The sequence below is a fragment of the Diorhabda sublineata genome, chromosome 5 (assembly GCF_026230105.1).
Source record: "Diorhabda sublineata isolate icDioSubl1.1 chromosome 5, icDioSubl1.1, whole genome shotgun sequence".
Lineage (NCBI taxonomy): Eukaryota > Metazoa > Arthropoda > Insecta > Coleoptera > Chrysomelidae > Diorhabda > Diorhabda sublineata.
Window position 1 is genome coordinate 14,200,409 of NC_079478.1, and position 19,444 is coordinate 14,219,852.

The 19,444-nt window shown below is 32.8% G+C and overlaps 1 protein-coding gene across 2 annotated transcripts in view; it reads right to left on the reverse strand.

Annotated features, from left to right (window-relative positions):
- Positions 1–6,421: 6,421 nt before the first annotated feature.
- LOC130444184 (SH3 domain-binding protein 1-like) overlaps positions 6,422–19,444 on the reverse strand; it is a 30,001-nt gene continuing 16,978 nt past the window's right edge. The window contains exons 9-10 of one of the 2 annotated variants that reach the window (XM_056779230.1): positions 17,564–17,623; positions 6,422–12,922 (exon numbers count right to left, since the gene is read on the reverse strand). In XM_056779230.1, the coding sequence (XP_056635208.1) occupies positions 12,368–12,922; positions 17,564–17,623 (615 nt within the window). In that variant the 3' untranslated portion in view covers positions 6,422–12,367. The remainder of the gene's footprint in view (positions 12,923–17,563; positions 17,624–19,444) is intronic. The other variant, XM_056779231.1, reaches the window with a different exon arrangement.

Sequence of the window (19,444 nt, forward strand, 5' to 3'; positions counted from 1 at the left end):
AACTGATTCAGAATCGGTGAGTCACGAAAGGAAAAAGCCTTCTTGTACGCCGTTCGATATTTTCGTGAAATCAAAAGTAAAAATATGAACTAAAGTAATTATGCAAGGATTTTTCGGTTTCTTGGGTTATTAGGCCGTCGTCGAAAATAACTACTGTTACTTGAAGTGTCGCTATCTCGTGATGTTTTTTCCGGAATTTTGAAACGTCATTATGCCAGCGAGACGTATTTTGACATACCATAGTCATTGATGTATGGTAGCACTACTTTACCCCCAATTTGCAAGGATCCCAGGAATCGCTAAATATTGAACTTGGAGCCGTAATTTTCGAAGGATTTTCCGGATTTGAAGTGCCTATAATTGAATTGAGTTCCAAATATTTTTAGGACCCCTCCTACTCCCCAACAGTGGCATTTTAACCTCAAGATTTGGCACCACTTTTGACGCCATAATTTGGCATCGATGGGCACAGTTATTCATATCAATCGATAGAGGAGAATGATAGAATTTCTGTGGTCATCACAAAAAGTTTTCGAAATTTTTCCAATTTGATTTCTGGAAATTTCGAGGATAATCATGAAAGATGAGGCAGTAACTATGAGCCAAGTACGTGATTAGATTTCTCCTTTATTTTCAGTATCTTCACGTATCTTCAGTAGCTGGAACTAGTGAAAATAATTTAAAATCTAAGAAATAATAATGTATAAAGTTCATCGGAATACAACTGTCCAAATTGAAGAATAACAAAGAGCAATTAAAGACTTTAAAGAAGATGTGTGAAATTGGAACATGTGTATAAAGCTTGAATAATGTAACGAAAGAAATCATTAATTACAGTTAATAAATATTCATAGGCAACGTACAGTAAAACGATGGAGTACTATACAAGATAAAACTTTTACTCTTTCTATGTACAAAAGAAATCTCTACAACCTTTTATTTCAACTGTGATAAATTGATATAGTTTATTCATTTCGCTACTAAAGCTAAGTTGTTTTCACTTATGTTGGTGAACCGATCGAATTAAATTTTTTAACGTACCGTACTAATTTTTTTTGATGATTTGAAAATGTATGTAAATATTATTTTGAAAATAAAAAGAAAATAAATGTTTTTACCTTGAATTCAGGAAACTGCGAAAACGGAACTAGATGGAAATGAATAACATAGAATATATTAGATATTTGCGATGTAAACTCAAACGAACCGCGAAAATAGATTAGTTCTGCCACATACTATCGAGGGCACTGGTATCGAAAATTCGTTATGTTGTTTCCACTGAATAACAACTAAGTTTGCGTTTCTTCTTAAGTATGTTCTGTGGATTTACCTAATGTATTGCTGAATGGTTGACTATGATTTTTTTCTTTTAAGTACAGAATTTATTAAAAAAATGGCTGTTTGTGTTTTTTAAAAGTTTTTAAACATGTTCACAAAACGTTTAAAACATTACTACAATACCTAAAAACTAATATGTAACATAGAACATATTACTTACCTTAATCGCACGAAATAAATAAAACAAATTGGTAGGTAACTTTGCACATAATCTAAGCTTCACTTTAAAAACGAATTTTATAATAAACAACACCAGGCCCTAAAAGTTTTAGGGGAATCCCAAATCCGGTGTCTAAATCAGGCAAATATAGATATGTAAGCCCGCAAAAGTGCAGTTACGAGTGAGGTTCAACATGTTGCGAGAATGATGAGATTTTCGAGATGACGGCCGGTATTCTTAACTCATTCCTCTCATAATCGAGCAACTACCAAAGGGAGTAATTCGATTGGTAGCGATATGGAATTTTTAGATTTTTATGTACCCCTCCGCTCGCAATTTGTAACACGAGCGACTACTTACGGCAACACCGGTATATTAGCGTATTTACGCGGTTTCCGAATTATACACCCCACAAAAATTATCGCATCACTCATTATTTTTTGTTTATTTTAAATGTGTTGCCTGTTTATCGAATTTTATTATTATTACGATTAAAACACCAATAGATACGCCTTTTGCAACATTTATGTTATATCAGTTTAATCTACAGAGCACAAAATGTTTGATTTACCAAAACATAGAAAATATCAAAAAAATTGTACAAAACATCTATACAAAAAAATGAACGATGCTTAAACTAAAAGTAGCCAATAAATTTCTAATAACGTGTGTTGCCGCCCCTCGCTCTAATTACAGCTTCCATTCGTCTTGGAAGGCTTCTAAACAGGTTCTGGACTTATCCTTGCGGCATGTTTTCACAGAAGTTGAAAAGAACATTTTGATGATCAGTGTTCTTATTGGTTCCGGATGTTGTTGAATTTGCCATCCTCGATGGTCACAGATTGCGTGCAGGCCAATTCAGGGTGGGTATCTCAACCTCTTCTAAGTATTGCCAAACCACTCTAGTAGCGTGTGAACGAGCATTATCGTGCATTAGCACAGAGTTGTCACCGATATGTCAGCATTTAGTCTGCCATCATTCACTGGTACTAACTCCGAGCAACCCTCGAAAGAAATTCTTCCCCAAACTATGATAAAGCCACCACCAAAGCTTTTAGTTTGACAAAAATTAACCGGATCGTGCCGTTAACCACGTCGCCAATATACTGGTACACGCCTATCTGATGAATACAGACAAAATCTTGATTCATTCGTGAATAAAATATTGGACCAATCTTGAATATTCCAATTTGCGTGTTCTCGTGCAAATTCTCCTCGATGTTCTCTAGTAAGACGTGGACCTCTAGCTGGCACTCTGGCTCGTATACCTGCTTCTCTCAGCCTATTTCGAACTGTTTGTAGGCTTATTCGGATATTACGAGCAGCCAACAGATCTGTTTGCAGCCTTAAATCGGTGGTATGCCTAATTCTTAACGCCGTTAACCTCAAATAACGATCATCTACTACCGAAGTTATCCTTCCGGGGCCTTGTCCGGGTCTTCTGGTTAGCTGCCCCGTTTCTTGGTAGCGTATAACAACTCTGGAAATGGTGCTTTGTTGAACTCCAATTATACCGGCCACGTATCTTTGACTGCGGCCAACTTGTATGAGCGCGATGATTTTAGCGGCTTCTTCATTCGTCACATGCCTTGTTAAACGTTGAGGCACATCCATTATTAACAAAATAAATTTAAATTTTCACTATACAATAACACAATTTGCTTAGAAAGTTCTCGATCTCAATGCATTCTCCAAAACAGAAATGATTTACTCAAGCAGATATATTTAACTAAATATGTCAGTGCGACGACGCTGCTGATCGCATATTACATATTTTTACGCAAAATGATGACATCAAGTCGCAGTATTTACTGTTCACTGTAAGAATGATCAAATTCAATTTCCAAAACCAGCGAGTTTTCTACCTACCTATAATTTAAACAGTAGAAAGAGTGTGATATGCATAACAATTATTGTATCAAATTACTACTCAAGAAATGGGATACTGCCTAACTTTAATGTACTGTGGCCAGGCCAGACCCGTCACGAGCTCGTACTTACACTCGCGAGCGGTATCTAAACGGAATTTCAGAATACAACATTTTTAACCCTTATGTGAGCAACCAACTTTACCCACGTTGATGGGCAACCGGGTACCCGGGTACCCACCTCCGGTTTTTCATGTCTTTTGTCTACGTATATGATTGATATCAATTCAAACCAATTACATTCGATAAATAAACTTAAATAGAAACTATTTGGGCTGTTTACAAGACTTATAAGCTAAGTAGAAATGTCTTAAATGTAAATAGAGGTTTCGAGCGCTCACCGGGGGGCGTACAGTCACTTTTCGTATTTGAGGGGTCGGCAGCTGCTCGGAATGTTTGTAGTAAGGGTAGTAGCGTACCTCTACGTACCAGTCGTGTTGAGTGTTTTCTACAAAAAATTCCAAAGATTATTTCATCATGCAGAATCATCTGTCACGTCCTGAATTTGCAAGGTAAAATTTCATTCCTAATACAATTTTTTAGTAGCATTTACTCTGATTTTCGCCTGTTAGTAACAAAATTATTTATTGTTCAATCTAGATTGACTCGAGCCCGAAAAACGGCTTATCTCAACAATTTAATTGGAGACGAAGTCGATGACAGCTCTGATTACGATGACGACAGTGAGGACGACGACTGCTTGCCGAGAAACTTCTTGGAAGCGGTGCCTGAAACAGACGCCGCAACTGCCAGCGAGCCGTCTGCGGGGGAGGAAGAGGGCGACTCCGAATCAGAAGAAAGTAAAGCGAAGCCGAAGAGACAGCGTCAGGTATGGCGACAGAAGGGGGGGCGGAGCCGGCATCAGAAAACGCCACGGAATATATTGCGAAAGACAAAACTGTTTGGAGTAAAGAGCCGCCCGCAGTTCATCAAATTGCATCTCACAATGTACTCCGCAAAGAAGTGACCCGGCTAAATCTACGGAAACTCTTTCGGTATGCGATACTGTCAAAAAAATCGTGACGGTCGAAATGATTGATCAAATAGTAAGATAAACTAATCAAAAAGCGCATTTATCGGTATTTTGATTTGTTCGGGAGCAAACAACTCAAATACAGACCACACAAACGAAATGTGGAAAAGCACTTCCTATCCCCTTTATCGTGCATTGCGCGAAAAAAGTAGTTTGTCTCGATTGTGAACAATAAATATAAAATATAAATGTATTATTTTCAACTCATAAAATTATAATAAATCATTTATTTTATACTTAACAAGTATTGTAATAATTTATTTATCAATCAATCTTGTTTGTTTGACCTATTCATAACAATAAAACTCATTTCCACAGAAAAATCTCACTTTCCGTAAAGTGGGTACCCGGGTACCCGGTTGCTCACATAAGGGTTAAATATGATAATTGAAAGTGAATAATAATACGTTCATTAGGTGAAGCGATTCACAAGTCTAGCTAAACTAAAAAAAAACATCGAAATCTTGAATTTTCGCATACCCCTGAGAGCCTCTCACAGAACCCCAGGGTTCCGCGGAACACCATTCGGAAACCGCTGGCGTATTTTATCAAAATAGTTTCTAGTTCTGTGCTTATGCTATCAATTAAACGCAAAGAAATCTCTTCTAACCTAAAACCATTTTTGATAGAAGCACTTTATGAGCCCTTTAATAGGGTAAAATGAGTGCAGTCAATGCATCCAATTAATCCAGGTACAATATATTTTAAAAAGAACCGCACACATTTCAAATTTATATTCAATTGAGAATAAATCATAAGTGATTTTTTCCTACTTTCTCTAATATCATTTAACTCGGGAATTGTTTGAGGAAATTTTTTGAATGCATCCATTATTTCCTATCTATTGAATATATCAATAATTTTGTGAATGCATCGACTCTCTCGATTGATGGTTGGGCTATACTCGAAGCATAATTATCACCTACATCTTGTTGGTAACTACCAGTACCAAAAAAAATATTTAGAAAGCAATAACTTTTGACAGTATATCAATTATATACCATGCAGCACCATATACCAAAAGTAAATCAGTTCTTACAAATTCGTCAAGATATATTCTTATTGTATCAAAACATATTCGAAAGTTTCGTTGGTTAGCAGAAATATGTTTTTTAATTTGTTATTACGGAGTTGTGTTAGAGATTCTCTTCAAACAACTCAAAAGAGCTCTACAACAATTTCTTCAGCTTCTCCTAGTTCTTCCAGTAGTCCAATATATAGAAGATCATCTATTACCACAATTTCTTATATATAACCATGTTTCAATGAAAATGAGAGGTTAGAATGGTCTATTCACATACGAATTCCAGTGGAATGAAGCATTCCTCTTTGGCGAGAGCGTTCCTATTGCGAGGAGAGGTCATGAGACTCGAGACAACAATGAATTTTGATCTAAGCGAGGACCTGAGAATACCGACCATGTTGGAAGGTTTTTGAGCTATACCAACAGCAACTTATTATGTCTGGTTGGGTCACTCAATATTACTGAAAACTTCTAATTTTAAAGGGTCCCACACACCCTGAAAAAGCTTTTTGGAAAATGTGGGAAACTACATTTATGATGATGACAGATTTACTCACTTTTTAGACTAAGGAAACTTTTTGTAGTCTAAACTCTGAACAATACAAACTATTGTAATCAATACATTTTGTTTATCAAGAGAGTTAGATGATGCGATTTTCGAGAATAGTTGGAAGGTTTTTGAGCTATACCAACACCAACTTACTATGTCTAGTTGGCTCATTCAATATTACTAAAAATTCCCAGTTTTTAAGGCTTCCAGACACCCTGAATAAACTTTCTTGAAAAATTTGGGACTATACTTATGATGGAGGCAGATTCACTTTTTAGGGGTAGATAACGTTTTTGTAGTCTAAATTCTAAAAAATATCAACTATTATAATGTATAATAGTTGATATATATATAATATTTAGTTTCACCAAGAAAGAAAAATCAATAAAACTATTTACATAACTTTATTTTCAAACAATTTATAGAAAAGTTATATTATAGATAATTGCAAGGCAATAATTGAGAAGGGGCATAAATCCTTTAACTAAACATAATATTCAAATAGTTAACGCGTACATCAGAATATAGTTGAGAATGTATAAAATAAAAACATAAGTTGAGCTTTCGAAGCCTTACATAAAAAATAATTTGTCTAAAACATTATTTGGTATTGGGATTAAGAGTACAAGTAATAAATAGAATTAAAAGCGTATATAGATAAAGTTACTGAAAAAATATTTTTGAATAATAGGATACACAAATAAATTTTTCTCTGAAAATCATTAGGGCATAATATAACAAAAAATAATAAAGTCTAAATAAGCTTCGTTTAATCGATTCGTCCATATTTTATAATTTCTTGATCATATAGGCAACTGAAAATGAAAATATATTTCAGCTAATAGAATTTGACTTTACAAATGTAAATATTTTTTAAAATTAAGAAATTAACCCTTTAATCTATTTCGTAAATTCCATCTATAATCCTATCACGACAATTCCTATATTAGCTATCCCAAAAAGAAAAATCGATATATACTTTTAAAGCAGCCTCAAAGATCAAGAAATAAATTAATTTTTCAAGCAAAAAGAAGCCTGTTCATTATATTATACCAGTACAGAAATGCAGTGAAACATAACTAGTGAAATATAAATGCATTTTTTCTGTATTAAACATTTTTAATTATCAACAATAGATATTTGAGAAATTTGTAAATGTGTATATTATTGTCTACTAACCAATTGTACAATAATAACTAACGCAACAAACTGAACCTATTACAATAAATCTACGAGTTTCGAGTAAGGATGCAACCCCAGATCTTTGTATGAAATGAGAAATAATGATGATCAACGCACATTTAAAGCGACATGCTCGTCACGAACAAACCAAGTAATACTCTGCGATTTCGACCGTTCTAGAAGACCTTACACGACGGAATTTTGGTTAATTCATGTATTTAATCAGGACACAATAAATTATATTGGAATAATATAAGTTCATATAGGAATTATCTGCGATTGCAGATCAATTAGTGTGAATATACAAAACAGAACAACTGCAAATGAGTCGTTTATTTTGAAAGGCGCATATTTTTCGGTTACTATTACATATTAGAATATGTACTTATTATTATTTTTAAAGCTGCACGGAATGAACCCGAAAAAGTCGCTGGTTTGCTCGTGAACAACTTTAAAAGTGCATGTACATAAAGAAATTTCAACAGTGATCAACGGTTGGGAATTATTTATAATATATATTAACTTTACTTTATGCAATGTGTAGAGAAATATATACAAAACTTCATTTGACACGGTGTTGGTGGGTGAGACCCCTCAATTTGAATAGATATATAGTTACTTTACTTCAAAATACTTTTAAATGAAATGAATTTTTTAAACATAGAAGAATGAATCAATGTTTATATGATCATCTTTTAAACTTATTGAGCAGATGCTTAACAAAATATTTAATAAGAAAGCCTGATTGTCGATTAGATCAAAAAGTTACATCATTAGTTTGGCATGGAATTTTCAAGGGGGAAATGATTCCCTATATTCTACCAAATTTTAGTTTTCCTGTATCCAGCCGACTGTTTGTTATATAAATACTCATGAGTACGTACAAATTCTATCCGCTCTTTACTCATAAGAGTCATATTTCAGGGTATGTGCAACTACAAACTACACTAGAAAAGTGAGGTTATCGAGCGCGTACAAGAGCGATCATTTATGAGTGTTTAGAGCGCGTCATGTTCGCGTTCTGTGCACCGCTTAGCATTTATGACCGTCTAGAGTAGAGGGTCATTTTAAAGTAGGAGAAATGTGGGTTAATTCACCAATTCGAAATAATAGGGGGCCCGGGGTCCCGACAAAATATTTAAATGTTGAAAAAAAGGAATTTTCAGCGCAGGCCTAGCATACAGTAATTCTCAAGAGCCAATTAAAGGCTAATGTAGACGTGGTTCGACTGACTGCTGAGCAACCGTTTCGGGAAATACAGTTGGCCTTAGTACACTCGGCCGATACGGCCTGGGAAACATATATTGGAGGTGGTCAGTGGACCATTATTTGTCAAACATATTTTGTTGCTTAGGTTATGTATTATCTATCCGACAAGAAGTGACATTTGATATGAAATTTCAGAAGCCTTAATTATCACCAAAAAAGAGGGAGGCTAGGCTGAAAAACGGACTTTATGGAATATGATTAAATAGATAACCAATTGTACATTGAATCCACTCAATGATATGAAACGCATTTATTGGTTATACCAATTGTATGAACTCTTAAAAAGGAAATAAAGCTGGGAATATTCAGTAAAATAGTAATGAGATTATGTATATTAAAACAAATTTAGAATCAAAATGTGGTCATTCACAATTACAAATTCCTCAGTATCTTAATGATTCTATCATTTCTCGAAATATTTTTCTTAAAGATCTATCATTTAATTTATTTAGCTACATTCCATTAACAGTTAACTTGAAAATATTTTGATAAGATAAAAACAGTTAAACAAATTTTATATCCTTTTTTATGGATTTAAATATAACTAAATGAGTCTAAAGCTTACAATTTGGAAACAAATTTAGGTTTTACTGTAAATACTTCCAAAAATGATGTCCTTTCTTATAGTAGATCAATGAATTTTATTCTACAACAAATTATTATTAAACAAAATAATTTAGGAAAAAATATAGTCAGAATTGTCTGTAAGATGAGAATATGAAACTATTAGAGTAGAAAACTATATGGTTTAAATAGAAATATAACGAATAAGTGATAATCCAACTAAAAAGATACAGATAAGATGAATTATACTTTAAAAAAGTTTAATAAAAAATCTACTCATTCATAATTCAACCCAAAGTTGCATACAAATTTATTGTCTAGATTAATCATTTTTAGCAAAAAAATATTATACTTTCTAACATTGTAACAAAGCATTGATCAATATTTGTCAAGATGATAAAATTATTGTCTTCGGATGATTGCTTTTATTAATCAACTTAGATGATTTATATTAAAGATGAGAACCAAGTATTTCTAAAAAGAAGTAGTTAAGTTGAATTTTGAAAAAGTTTGCGATATTCATATTTAACCCTTTAGTGCGCATTGTAGCAAATCTGATGCACCATTCTTTTATATAACCTAATTTGAGTCTGACCCATATAAACTCGTTGATGCGCTCTGTAGCAGGTTTGATATAATTTTTAATACGACACCATAAAGATATTCGCGCGCGGATATTGTTGGCGCGTAAAATTAATTACTTTGTTGCTGCCCACACATGCTTGTGGATAAGTGAATGTGACCTCCTTCAATTTTTCTTGTTTTTTGTTAGTTATTGTTTTATTTTTTTGTTAATGGTGGTTAAATGATAACTGGATGGTGAGTAAAATAAACGTGTTATATTCGATTGATTTCCTGGATTGATAATTTTTTATAAATTGCGTCATTTTTTTGGTTGTATAAGATCTGCAACATAGCGGTTGTTGCAGGGTTAAGATGGACCATAAGAAACCATTATCTGAACGTGAATTACACGAAATTGCTGCGAATTTTTGGAACAGTGACGATGACTTGGATGTCAGGGAGTATGAAGCATGTCTGAAAAGTGAAATACGAGAGTAAAATGTCAATGACTTGGACATTGATGATATTTATATAGAAAACCTGCCTTTAGAATTTGAGGATGAGATTATTTTTAATAACAAGCCTACTGACCAACAAAAGGATCCTGTTCTAGAGAATAATATTTCTAGTATAGTGTCAGTTATTGTACAGTGCAAGAATATGGATGAAACTAAAAATGCCTTTAAGGGAGACACCACGCTTTCAAGTACATACTGGATTTGTCTACACATTATGCTTTTTTCAAGCATCTTTTTTATGAACTAATTCAGAAAATTACGTATGAATCCAATAGTTATGCTACTGAAAAAAATCCAAGCAAACCTTCTGGCCTGAATGAAATCGATATAAACCAATTCTTGGGCATATATATATATATATATATATATATATATATATATATATATATATATATATATATATATATATATATATATATATATATATATATATATATATATATATATATATATATATATATATATATATATATATATATATATATATATATATATGCCCAAGAATTGGTTTATATCGATTTCACGCCACAAATGGAACTACAAACTTTTTATTTAATGTGGAACTACTGGATATTCATAAAAATTTGAAATTTGTATTGGTATAGAAAATGACAAAAAACATCGTAGTTTAGAAGAACCTGATCTAGGTGCAAGTTTCAACGTGGTCGTTAGGTTGACCAGAATTGTCCCACAAGCTCAGAATTTTGTTATCTACTTTGACAACTTCATGTCTTTGCCTTTACTACACTATCTCGCTATGCGAGGAATATACTTGCTGGGTACTGTTAGACGTAATCGTATTACTGCAAATTATCTTCGGATGAGGCTGCAAAAAATGGATCGTGGGACATCTGTTGAATATCTTTGTGATCTTGAAGGTGTGGAAATATCCATTTCCTGGTAAGATAACAAAAGTGTTTATTTGCTAGCAACTTATTCTGGAGAGTTACCAAAAGGAAAAATTGGTCGGTATGACAGAAGAGCAAAGCAACATTTGAAGATTGATTGTGAAGTGTAGTTCAAGGCTATAACCTCCTTATGGGGGTGTTAATATTATATATAGCCACATTGGTCGTTACAAAATCAAAATAAAATGTGGTATATGAGGTTGTTCTAACATCTTCTTGACATGACAGTTGTAAATTCCTGGCTGCTTTACCGAAGATACTTTGCACAAAAAGGAGTTCAAAACTATATGAAACTTGCAGATTTTAGAGCTGAGACTGCATATTGTTTGTGTAATGTCAATTTTAACTGTATAGTGAAAAGAGGTAGGCCATCAGATCTTAAAAAAGAAATACAAGAAAAAAAAGAAAAGGTCATTAACAACATTCCACATTCCTCCATAAGACGTAATGGTGGATGGCCAATCACATTGGCCATTGTAGAGAAAGGAAAGGCAGAAATGCAAGCATCCCAAATGTTCATCTTTTCTGTATAACAATGTTCCAAATGTGGATCCCATTTTGGTCTCAATAAAAACAATAATTGCTTCCAGAAATTTCACAATACTTAGTTTTATATGTGTGCTATTACTTTTTTTGTTTGTATCCGCTATGTATCATATTTGGTACAACTTATTTTTTTATAAAATACGTTTTTCTAATAAGCCTAGAATTTTTTTAATGTTTTTGGTAGTTAGTACGCTCGATAAAGCACCAGAAAATATATTTTTCAGTTCACTAGAAAGAATTGTGCACCATAGAGTTAACACAGTGTTCAGTACTTCTACACCAGTTATCTTTGATCTTACAAGATGATAACTTATCGAAACGCGCATTAAAGAGCATAATTGTAAATCTCGGTGTAGTAGTAATAAACAAGGTATTGAGTAGAATTACACAACTTTTTTGGGAATAAATTGGATAATTTCTTAGAAATCTGTTGAATACTGAATTTATGTTCACAGAAGCTATGTGGTGGTTTGGTAACCTTACAAAACAAAATTAGTTTTTGCTCTCTGAGAAATTTTTCTTCTGTCTCTCTTAGAATATTATAGAATTATCTTTTGATTTATATAATACATAAATAAAGATTGTCGTTTATAATATAAAAACGACTTGTGTTTAAACAACTCACTGTTTATCATCTTCACTTGCTTTCAAATCGTGATTTATCCAATATATTATAAAAGTTTAATATTTAAATCCATAAATATTGATTGCATGAAGATTTCACATATTATCATCGGACGTATCCGGGTGATAAACAATATGCTTCACCTCTTTTAAATTTCTCTATCCCACTAAATCTGGTGGGGGAGGAGGAGGCTGCGTCGGTTTACTTAAATTCCTACCCTGTGTGCCTAAGCAGACGCTTCTATTCAAATCGATTACTCCACCATCGGATCTGGCTCTAGTGTGACTAGACTTCTGTATATTTTGATTGGCGTTATTCATATCACAATTATCACTGGTCTTTTCTATGCTGTTGACTGATTTCACCATTTCATTTTTATGAATTTCCAAGCTATTCCTAGAATTATCTGAGTTCATTCTCGAATCATTATCACTGTTGTGGTTAGAATCCCTGTTTTCTGGTTTGTGGCCCAGAAACCTTTCTTTGTCGGCTATTTTGTTGTCATGACCTGGCTGAAAAATATCCATCTTGCCTTGTATATTAATGTAAGCGGGTTGTTGTTTATTGGCAACATTATAAACAGAACATTGGGCGGTTGTTCGAAGTGATGACGGGCGCGCTGGGATTTCGGGTTTCGCAGTTAATTCTGATCTTCTAATTTGAACTTCGTCGGTATCTTCGAATTTGTTATCGGGTATCACAGTTGGATTTACCTGAAATGAAAAATTCTATATTCGTGTACTCTTTTATAGCAAAATATTACAAAAAGTACTAAAATTAGTAATACGTGACCTTGTTTGAACTAATTTCATGGCTCATTAATACAAACTTCATGGTTTTATATATTTATGAAAAAATGACGAAAAACATTGTCTGCAATACAAAAAACAATTTTTCAATAATGGGGGAAGCAGTGATGGAAGAATTTTTTCAATTTAAGTGAATTTTTTTTATACTATATGAAGCTTTCGAACGACTTCATCCATTTTCAAGGCTGTAATAAATACCAAAAGAAACTGGTTCTTTTTAAATTGTTAGAACTTAATTGTACATTAAGATTATACGAAGAAACTAATATTGCGAATTTTCACAGGATTCACAATGATTCGTGTTCAATTGCTCGTCGAAAATTTTGCTTACGTTACAATATTCGACGGTTACGTTCCGAACGCGTCAATCCGTTCAAAAGAGAGCGGCTGTCATATGGCTTTTAAAAATTATAGTGAACGAAATGTTGAAGAAGGATCTTAAATTTCATCTATTTAAAATGTATGTGAGACAATGTTGGAGCGATTTCGCACAGTGAACACTATCTTTTGAAGTGATGAAGCCCATTTTCATTTGAATGAAAGTATAAACAAGCAAAATTGTCGTTATTGGTCCCCTAAAATTCAAACATCAACAGCTACTTCACTTCCCAGTCCTAAAGTGACGGTTTGATGTGCGTTGTCAAGCAGGGGAATAAATAGACCCAATTTTTTTGAAAATCGTCAAGGGCAAGCAATTTCCATAGACGGTGTTACTTATAGGCGAATGCTTAACGATTATTTATTTCCAACATTGAGAGAATATCCTGCTTTCATTTCATAGACATGGTTTCAGCAGGGACATAGTTTACTGCTAGGGAGACCATGGCACTGCTTCGTGTTTTCTTCCGTAGCAAATTGATAAGCCGTTTCGGTGACATCCCTTGGCCACCCAGGTTTCCGGATTTTACCCCCTTAGACTTTTTTCTGTGGAGGTATCTCAAAAGTAAAAGTATACGAAACAAGCCCAGCGACAATCTCTGAAGTGAAACAAAATATCGTTCGTGAAGTGAATCTCGGCGGCACTTATCCAGCGAGTGGCAAGAAATACCAAAGACCTGTCTTCGGTATTTCTTCCACTTCCAACAATGTGTCCGACGGAACGGCCAACATTTGGAAGATGTAATTTTTAAAAAATAAAACCCGCATTTGTCTACCTTCTGAAATTTGATTTTGGAAAAAAAAAACATTTTTCCTTTTGAGGAATTTTATATAAACCGGTCTCTGTCTGGGTTACATTCGTGCAATGTTTTTAAAAATAAATAATTTTAAATTCTTATATGAAAATAAACTGCCACTTGTCAATTTTGAAAAAAGGGAATGACGGAATGAGTTAAAAGTCCGCGAATTTCGGAACCTCAAAGGTCCGTCATTCTCGGGCTGTAAACCCATTCCAACATAATTATTGTAATTGAAGCAAACAAGTGTGCAAAATTCAGCAACTGGTTCTGAGGATGTCCAAATGATTTGGAATTGGTTATTACTGTGAATATATGATCAAAAACAAAAATTATGAACATGAAAATCAAAAAACTTAATCATTCACCTTAAATTCTGACCTGTAGGAGATAGCCAGCACCTGCAACAGAGCTGTGCCATCAGGTTTGGAAAATTTTTTGTAAAGTCTGAACATTGTTTATTAAGTTGGTAGTATCTGTCTCTCACCAGCTCAAAAACAATAATTGGGATATAAACTATTCGTTTGCAGAATAGATGTATTTGTAGTGTAATCAGTAGATATATATCTTGCTAAGCGATTCAGCATCGGATCTTTTATTTATTGGTTCCTCGAACTGGTTGATATGATACATCTTCACGAATTTTCTTCTGTTATCATTTCTTTCAATGTCTAGAATTTTTATGTCAGCTTTGCATCGCTCTTGTGTTGAGAGCATCGTGGTTTTAAATTTTGAGATGTCATACCTACATATACCTCATTACAGTTCTTACAGGGAATACCATAGATCATATTTGTTTTGGATGGATCTTCTGGTTGTATTAATTTAGTGAAAAGTGAGTTCCTATGAGTTCCTTACTAATTTTTTCAGAAAAAAACAAAAACTATCCTTTGGGTATCAGAGATGTTTCTTTTATTTTCATCTCTGCCTACTTCATTATGGGTGTGACTGCTAGCGGTATTATCGATCAACCTTTTCAATTGTTTGATAGGATATTCGTTTTTTTTTGTAGGTTATCTATGAGTATTTTGTAATTTTTTTGGAGTATGGTTGGGTGTGAAATTTTTGTAATTCTATTTTTCATTCCTAGCACTAAATTCACCTTCATTTTGTATGGGTGATTTGAAAGTTGAGATATATCCCCGAACTGCTTTGAAATAGTATATCACATACCAAATTCTCACCAGTGACTGCTTTGCACGAGCCGTATAGCGGCGAGTGCTGAAACGTAACGAGTGCGAAATACACTCTCCAACGAGTTGTGTACACTATTTTTCCTATAACCACGAAAAAAGCCTTAAAAAAAACGTATTTTTTAAATAAGGAAATCAATTAAACAATATTACACATGTGCTGAAAAGTTGAAAAATCCTACAAAATATTTTTATTTTGTAATAGTAGAGATGACAAAAATGAAAAGAATGATTATGAAATATTGTATAACTAAAGAACAGAAAAAGAACCAATAGAACAATATATTTTTTTAACTATATTAGATACCTAACAAGAACTAAATAATTATTAATGATTTTGTTTTACTTTTTTTCTAAGACCTTATAAAAGTAAAATGTAAAATTGTTATTATAAAAATTACTAAATTGCAGTGGATTTTGTAATGTTGCATTATTGTTGGTATCCCTAACATATGTGTTTAGTGCCTCTTGTTGCTATATAGATGAAGTACACAAACTAGCAACAAACTTTCAATTTATGTAAATTTAAACATTTATATAACCTCAAAAAATCATAATGTCTACTTCTTCAGCAGTCTTAAATTTGGCCTTTTGCCTTTCGGCACCCAGCAAGATTCATATTGTATTCGCGTATTCCCTCTATCGTTCGAGACCATATATAACATAAGGAAAAGAAGCATTTCGATACATGTATGTTTTGTTATTTTTTAGTACATGTGTGAAATAAACTACTTTCTTAGGTAAAAATAAGTGTGCAATCTATCATTTTTATAAGTGGTCGTAGGAAAAATTGTTCTCTGTATTGCAAAAAATTGTTTTTCGTGATTTTGTTTTTTAACTAGTCAATAGTGACTAATTACCAGTTATATATTTACAAATTGCTAATTAGGAGACTTAATTTAATCCTGATTGTTCTCTTCTTCTAACAGATGATGGTCTCATTCTCAACTTGTTGAATATAGAATTCCTTGAAGATAAGAGTAGTAGGTCATCTTAAAATATACTTTGGATAAGTGCTGTTAACAATATCATATAAGAGCAAGTTAGGTTTACTATATTAACATGTTGAGCCCCGGTGCGGTCCATAGGCCCACAATTAAATTTTCCCCACAGCCCAGGGTGGTCCTATGGACCGTATGACGTATTTTATTTCAACCCTTCTCCACAACCCAAGAGATCGTATGTATTTAAATGTATTTTACAGTTTGGTTGAACCGTTCTGGGTCCTTGAAATCTTACACTACACTTGGTTCATTTTATTTTTTTTTCATGAGCTTCAACTCCATTGTAAAACAAAAAACCTTGTTTTTCACATTTTTTTTTGTTTTCTGCAACATAATTAAAATATTTTTAATTTTTGCTACCTTTACATTACATTTTTTGGAAATTTTGTTTTTAAGGATTCCTATAGAAAAATGATAAATTTAAAATCAAATTAATTTAACCAACCCTTTGAGGTATAAATGAGTCACTTAGAATTGTCTATCACGCATGTTTCTAAAATATTTCAGATAAGTAAATATGACCTCACCGAAAAGCATTATTTTTGATCTCCTATAATATTTTTCAAAACACATAAACACATCCTACACTTTTGTAGACTATACATAAAAACACAAATCATCATTCTAAAGTTAAAAAAACAAACAAACTTTTGTTTTCCCATACTGCAAGTAGGGTGTAGGTGCCTTCAAAGAAATATAACGAAAATATTTATTTAGAATAAAAATTACAAAAAATCATGTTTTTTGTGTGCTATCAATAAGACCGCTCTGGGCCCCGAGGAAAGTTTTAGCGATAAACCAGAGCAGGCCTATGGACTGTACACAAAAATAGCATTTTTGTCGTACTTTTTATTTCAAATAAATTTTTCCTTGGATGAACACCTCATATAGAGTGTGAGGTGGTATGGGGCTCAACGTGTTAAGAAAACATTGTATTGCAATCTCACCCAAACAGCTTTAAACTACATTGAAAGCTACGTCAGAAATTCAGTTCTTCCCTATTTCCACACATATGCTTTGTCTTGAAAGTATTAAATATCACACAGTTCACAACAACGCAGGCGACAGGAAAATTTCGTGATTAGTAATGGAAGAAATATATGTTAAAAAAATAGTGAAATGATGATTGATAAATGTGAAGCAAAACTTCAAACTCGAAAAAATATTACTGACCTTATAGAAAATGCTTGAAGTATAACTTTCACCCAAAATTATTTTCTGTACTCTTACAGGCTGTGTAATAATAATTAAAAAGGAATAAAATATTGTTATAAGAAAATTACAGTATAATAATTATAATAATAAAATACACTTCTCCAAAAATTTAATGAACGCACCATTACTTAAATCAATTTAATTATATTTTAGAAAATTGATGAAAAATTATATTCTCTTAGAGTTATTTTGAATGTATTACTTAATTATTATAAATTCTAGTAAGAAAAAACGAAAATATAGTAAATGAAAGCATAAGGTTTATTTTAGAATTAAAACAATTACGCAGCAAAGAGTTGCTATAAGATGTGGAATTAATAGGAGAGGTGTACATTATGAACAGCAGATTTCAAAAGATACAAAGTAGATTCTTTATTATGGATTAAATATAAAATGTAGGGCAGAAGACTTAAAATGATTCATATTGAATCAAAAATGTTCCTATATTATCTCTTTCTTTGAGAAATTGACCAGGATTTTTTAATAATAGACTAACAAAAATATGTAATGGCGAATCAACAATATAGACTGATTTAGTATATACACAGTGTCCCTTAATTCGACTGCCAACGATTTAGGGGATCATCAAGGGAGTCAAATTATACCTATTGGGATAGGGAACTTATGTCAGCAAACACATTCAAGATATAGGATGTTAAAGTTTTAAAAATAGAACGATTTTTTGTCGATAATTTTCAAAGGTGTGATCCGATTGTTATTGAAATTTTCAGGTTGATAAACTACTTTTTCTAACATGAATAGATGATTTCTTGTTTGATCTAGAGGCGTGCAGCTTTTTCCACCCCTGAATTCTCCGCCACTGGATTAAATGTTATTTTTTTTTTAATTTTTGAATTCTACCATCATTCCTCAATAAAAAAGTAGTAACATTTGACTACGCTAAAATTAACCATTCTTGAGAAAAACATCATTTTGTGATCTGTTTTCCAGAAATTCTTAATTAACATCAATACCATTCAGATAACAATTTTACACAAACAAATCATATACAAAATGGAGAAGTAACCTCAAATTTTCTAGTTCTTTGCATTGCATCCTTATAAATTCTCAAAGGTACAAGATGTTTTGCCAAGAGATTTTGCGCCCCACATGAAATTTTCTAATTGGTATCTTCAACAACTTAGGAATAGTGATGAATTTTCTAAATTAATATTAATTACCAGTGAGGCAATGTTTACTAGAGAAGGCATGTTTAATTCCCGAAACAGTCATGGATGGATGAAAACCCTTATGCTACTTTTACCCATGCATATCAGAAAAAATTTTGTATAAATTCTTGGGCTGGAGTAGTAGATGATTACATAATAGGACAATACATGTTTCCTCAAAAATTAAACAGAGAAGTTCCTCTTTATACCCGAGAAAATATTATATTTCAGCATGATGGAGCTTTTATAAATTTTTCAAATAATGTACGACTCCATTATGGACAGAACTGGATAGGTCGAGGTGAGCCAATTGGTTGGCCAACTAGATCTCCGGATCTTAATCCCCTTGATTTTTTTCTCGGGGGTCAAATGAAGTCTCTCGCCTATCAAAGTTCGCTAGAATATGAGGAAGATCTTGTTAGTACAAGCAGCAATAGAAGAAATTTTCTAATATGTCTAATGGTTTCTGCAATTGGGCTTATCAATGCTGAGAAGAGTCAGGGCTTGTGTAAATGAAGGAGGTGGACAATTTGAGCAGTTGCATTTCCCCTATTTTGTGTTTAAGATGTGTTAATTAAAGGTTAAAATTTTATTCTGCATAATTTATTTGTAAAATTTTCATCTGAATAGCATTAGAATTTCCGGAGAACAAGTTTAGGGTAGTATAAGA